Genomic DNA, 5,829 nt, shown 5'->3' on the forward strand with positions numbered 1-5,829 from the left:
AGATAAAGTACTGGTCTTGCATCCAGTGCTAGCTGTGATCACCAGTGTGAGTATATATATATATATATATGTGTGCTTTATTTAAAAACAGAGAGAAAGAAATAGGTAAGGAGGTGTGTCAGAAAATTGCAAATGTCTTTACTTCAGTCACTATCACAGCTCTGCCTTGTCCTTTCATCAGCAGTGACAGAAAGAAATCAGTTTGTGGAACCAGCAGAGGTACGTGGACATCAGTGGAAAGACGGAGAGAAAGTAAGATGGCCGAGGAGCCAAAGATTGAACTCTTTGTAAAGGTAAGACATACAACAATCTTGACGTGTTACAGTCTAAGCAAAAACCCTTCCCATTCCCAGCTACTTGGTAACACAAGGTGACATTTTCCTGTTTGTTTACATCTAAAGTGACAGAAATGTGTCAAAAAAAAGCTTTTAACTTTAGCAAACTACAGTATTTCAGTGTATTTAAACTGTAGTAAAGCATACAATGCAGGATATGGCAGAGATACAAACCAGTATTACAATAATAGGCTTTTTAATCTGGGTGTGAAATTCCTTTGCAGTTAGCTTAAACTGCCAGAGCAGAGCAGGCTTAACGAGAATACCTGTGTAGGTGCTCATGGTTTTGTTAGATCCTGATACTAGAACCCACGTACAATTGTGCAATTTTATGATCATAAAAGCTTGTTTTATACTCATCTGCTGTGACTGCAAAGTGTCTTTGTTTCTGTCTGTCAGGCCAGTTATGATGCTGAGAGTGTGGGGAACTGCCCTTTCTGTCAGAGACTCTTCATGATTCTTTGGTTAAAAGGGGCCAACTTTACCCTGACCACTGTAGACATGAAGAGGTGAGAGCACATTTTATTCGTTTTTCAAAAAGTCTTGTAGAATCTTTAAGAGCTGGGCACAAAGGAGACTGGCTTCATACTGCTTTTTTGATGTAGTCTCAACAAAACTACTATTTACATTGTTTTTCACAAGTTGCATTCAAGGACAGAGAGTTGCATTTGTAAAAGAAATGGGAGGAAAGTCTGATTTACATTATAAAAGCCACCCAACAATGAAAACCTGCCAACACCTCACCCTCCACCAACCCCACTGAGTTCAGGAAAGGTTACAGGGACACTAAATGCTATGCAAGAAACAGCCACAGCAATAAAACATATAGGCAGGCAAATTATTTACATTCATACAGGATTCAGTTTTTGGTAAAAAAGTGGTAAAAAATTTATTATGTGAAATGGTAGATTACTGAACAGAAAAGACTGCTGCCTGGTGTAGGCCAAAGGGCTGAGATTCTGAAGCAGTCACACAAATGACCGCAATAGGTTACGAATGATAAGATGCTGAAAACGAGTACAAAGAGATATTTGTGAAGACAGATAACAAGATGACGCAAACAAATATTTTACACACCTGCAAAGAAACACAAAACCTCCACGAGATTCAAAACAATAACAAAAAAAAAAGAAAAAAAGAAAAGGTTTGAGAAACACTAGTGAGAAAAACAAATGGTCAGCAAACAGTTGTAACTGACTCAAAAGTGACACAAAATTAAAGCAAACAAGCTCAAAATAATCAGGTTTATATCTAAAACAAATCAGTTTCCATTCCATTTTTAAAAAGGCAAAAACACAAATGTTGTGTTCACTTGTTGACACTGCCCCCAAGTGTCAGTAAAATCAGATATTGCAGGTTTAAGAAAACAAACACACACACGGGAAGCTGAATGATATTTACAATGTATGAGTGAGAATCAGGCGTAAGAAACACCAAAACCAACAATAAAAGAATAAACCCCCCACACAAAGGTTTGACATCAAATTTAAAGCTGTCCTTCTGATGAACAGGCAGCGGAAAGGGAGGGGGCAAGGAGCAAAATATGCTGCACTTAACATAAACAACATGAAAGTTAAGTATATAAAATACACTATTTAGATCATATAAAAATAGGAAGCTTTCATTCCGGTGTCTCAAAAATTCTGTAAGAAGGTGTTAAGATGGTTGCTTGTACTCCAGCAGTCATTGCTTCTTCATGTTTTGCAAAAGGGGGAAATAATGAAGCCCTGTTAATCTATAGCACAAAACAAAAGCAGCTCAATGGTTTCAAACCCGTGTTTGTATTTTTTTTGTTAAACTTATCATGTCAGTCTATTTTTCACTCAGTAGGAATCACTACAAACCAAATTTAGACTGGTAAATGTGCCTGATTCTAGAAGAACACTTGCACTCGTAAACTAATTCATAGCCATAAAACACATTTGGTAGTGAGAACAAACCGCAGTGGATATTAAGTCTTTACCCCTTTAAAATTTAATTAGGAGTAATCCTTGAAGCTCTTTTCTGAATAGAACAATTTTTGTCATATTTCAGGCCTACTTATAAAACAAAAACCACTGGGCATGCATCTGAAGTCAGCGAGGGTGGTCTCTACCTATGCAGCTACTTTGAAAAAAAAAAAAGCCAGAAATTACTCTAATCATCAATGGTCATCATAGCATGGCTTTATTTATATATACTGAAGTGTCAAAACACACCATTAGAAAGTGATCCTAGCATGCTTTTCCATAGCATTTGCTTGGTTTAGGCTGGGAAGTTAAACATTTTAACTTTCTGATCAAGTGTGCCAAAATAAGCCTTCACTGATCTGTTGCAGGGCTCCGGATGTACTGAAGGATTTGGCTCCAGGCTCTCAGCCTCCCTTTCTCATCTACAATGATGAAGTCAAAACGGACACTAATAAGATTGAGGAGTTCCTGGAGGAGACCTTAGCCCCTCCACAGTGAGCAAAGTGCATCTTGCTTCAAACATATGAACCATAGTCTTTTCAGTCCTTGAAACACACTGCATATCTAACCCATCACTGCAACACCAAACATTAACAAAATGTTTTATTTGATTAACAACAGGCACCCAAAATTGTGCTGTCGTTACAAAGAGTCCAACAGTGTTGGAGAAGACATCTTCCGAAAATTCTCAGGATATATCAAGAATCCCAATCCTGGTTTAAATGACAGTAAGAATTTTGAAACTTTCAAGTCACTTATGCTATATATATGATGGAAAGAGCCACCATGGGTTAACAGAAAGCCTGCAACTTCTTTCAGTGCTCGAGAAGAAATTTCTTTCCACTCTGGTGAAGCTGAACATGTATCTAGAAACTCCTCTCCCTCACGAGCTGGCCAAAAACCCAGATCTTACTGTGTCTTCACGTCTCTTCCTGGATGGTGACAGCCTTACCTTGGCAGATTGCAACTTGCTTCCCAAACTCAACATTGTCAAGGTGAACAGAATTCAGCAATCCTATGTGTAAACCTTTCGTTTTGTTTTGTTTTTTAATCCTGAAGAAGAGAGAAATATTCACTGTTATCTGAATAGTAGAGATGATTTGAGAAATGTAATGAGTCATTCCTGGACTTATTTGTAAAAATTGCTCTTCCCTCAGGTGGTGATCAAGGAGTACCGTGACTTTGCCATCCCTGCAGAGCTCAAAGGTCTGACACGTTACCTAGAGAATGCCTACAAACGGGACGAGTTTCGCCACACCTGCCCAAATGACTCAGAGATTCTCCTCGCCTACCATTCTGTCGCCCAGTACCTAAGCAAATAGAGGAGTGAACCTAAACAGCATTCATGAAATTAAAGAAAGTAAAAACAGAAAGAGATAAAATGCAGATGACTCAGATATACCATGTTGAAAATTAAGTTCTATATCTGTTTAAATTACATCTGTGTGGACAATAAAAAAAATGGCAGTTTAATCATTTACTTTCTATAAAAAGTATAGTTGTTACCATGACTTTGGCTCCCTCTAGTGTTTCTCGAGTGTTTTTGTAAATGCCGTGTACGTGCGTGTTTTGTGTCTGAACGTAATGTTAAGTGCACTTAATTCAAATCAGATTTTAAACTACACATTATTTTAGCATACACATAAAAAGATGAATGACTGTACATAACTCCTCTTTACATATTTTTATATAGTGACTGCATATTAGCAGTGACCGTATGAGAATGGTTTAATTTAAATGCATAAATGGAGGGTGAAGGAAAGAGTATATCTATTTATATGGACATTATGGACATACATTAAAGGTTAAATATGAAAAAGTGGCTAATGTTGGTACATGAATGTTTGTATATGAATTTATTAGCTACTAAATTTTTGCTTTAAAGTTGTCATGAGTAATCGTTTTTATATTAAAGTTGTATGGTGAATGCAGATTTTTCATCATCATGGAATCCAAAACATTGGATGAAACTTAATCAGTTTTGTTAATAGCAAATGAATTATGGTAATAAAATTATTGATTACATGTCTATATGACTCTTGATGTATTTATTTCTATGGAAGCAGTATTTCATGCAATATAGCAGTAAAATTCACTTTCCAAATCTACCTGACCCTATATACAAAAGTAATTGCCCCCTAAACTTAATGCCTGTTCGTGCCAGCCTTGACAGCAAGAACTGCAGTGAAGTGTTTACAATAACTGGCAATGCGTCTTTAACATCACTGTGGAGGAATGATCATCTCTGCTTGGCAGAATTGTTTTACTTCAGCCATAATGAGAGTTTTTGAACTTGAACAGCCTGATTACGGTCATGCCAAAGCATCTCAACCTGGTTTAAGTCCGGGCTTTGGCTATAAGTAACTCCAAAACCTTCTTTTTGTTTTGTTTTTTGAACAATACAGAGGTGGACTTCTGGTGTGTTTCTGATCATTGTCCCTCTGTATTGCCCAACTGCTCTTGAGATTCAGGGAATAAACTGATGGGTGGAGATTTTCCTTCAGGGTTTTCTGTTAGAGAGAGGAATTAATGGCAAGTCATGCAGTCATGCAGGTCTTGAAGCAGCAAAGTAGCCCCAGACCATCACACTACCACCATGTTTGAATGTTGGTATGATGTTCCTTTTATCAAATGCTGTGTTTGTTTTATGTGGGATTTAACAGGCCCCAAGTCTTCCACAAAGATTGACTTTTGTCTTGTCAGTCCACAGAGTACTTTCCCCAAACTTTCAGGGATGTTTTATTGACAAATTTTAGATGAGCCTCTGTGTTCCTTTTGGTTAGCATTGGTTTTTGCCATTGGATTTTTCCCATGGATGCCATTTTTGCCCACTCTCTCTTTTTTAAATTGTTGAATAATAATGAACTCTCACTTTACTTGAGGCAAGTGAGGCCTACAGTTCTTTAGAACTTGTTCTGGGTCCTTCTGTGACCTTCTGAATGATTCGTCAATGTGCTCTTGGAGGTTTTTTGGTATGGTTGCATAAACCCTACTGTTCCAGGTTTTCTCTATTTGTGGATAATGGTTCACCATGGTTCACCTGCCATTTCTAAGTCTTTGAGCTTAGAGAAATGGCGTCGTAACCCTTTCCAAACGGACAGATATCAATGACATTGTTTCTCATCTTTTCTTAAGTTTCTTTAGCTCGTGATATGTTGTATTTTGAGATCTTTTAGGCTAGTTCACAAAGAGGTTCTAGGTTAAATCAGGACTGGGTGTGGCTAGTTAAAGCTCATTCAGCTTTCATATTTTGTATTTACACATGTTATCATTGTCCAATATTAAAATGTATTTGATCATGTGAAGTAAGTGTGACAAATATAAATATTAAACGTCTGAAATAGGCAAAGGTAACTCGAAAATGCTATAGAAATATTAAGCACTACAAGAGACTGGTCGAGAAATAAACAAACTCCACTTCCTCTCGGATGTTTGTAGCCTTCAAAGATGCTTTGTTAAAAACAGGAAGACGAGGATGTGCCTAGTCCGTTTCTGATTGGATAAATGATCTGAGCGCTACCAAGGTAACAGCGGATAAGGGCGGA

The 5,829-nt window shown here is 37.4% G+C and overlaps 1 protein-coding gene across 1 annotated transcript; it reads left to right on the forward strand.

The window, feature by feature from the left end:
* The first annotated feature begins 239 nt into the window (after positions 1-239).
* On the forward strand, positions 240-3,606 carry clic3 (CLIC family member 3). Its single transcript, XM_085358112.1, has 6 exons — positions 240-293; positions 735-844; positions 2,653-2,778; positions 2,906-3,012; positions 3,104-3,279; positions 3,442-3,606. Exons 1-6 carry the CDS (start codon positions 258-260, stop codon positions 3,604-3,606), a joined length of 720 nt encoding a protein of 239 aa, XP_085214238.1. The 5' UTR covers positions 240-257.
* The last annotated feature ends 2,223 nt before the right edge of the window (positions 3,607-5,829 follow it).

This window comes from Diplotaxodon limnothrissa, linkage group LG7, assembly GCF_057381915.1.
Source record: "Diplotaxodon limnothrissa isolate DT_005_m linkage group LG7, D_limnothrissa_male_GT1.1, whole genome shotgun sequence".
In the NCBI taxonomy this organism is placed as follows: domain Eukaryota; kingdom Metazoa; phylum Chordata; class Actinopteri; order Cichliformes; family Cichlidae; genus Diplotaxodon; species Diplotaxodon limnothrissa.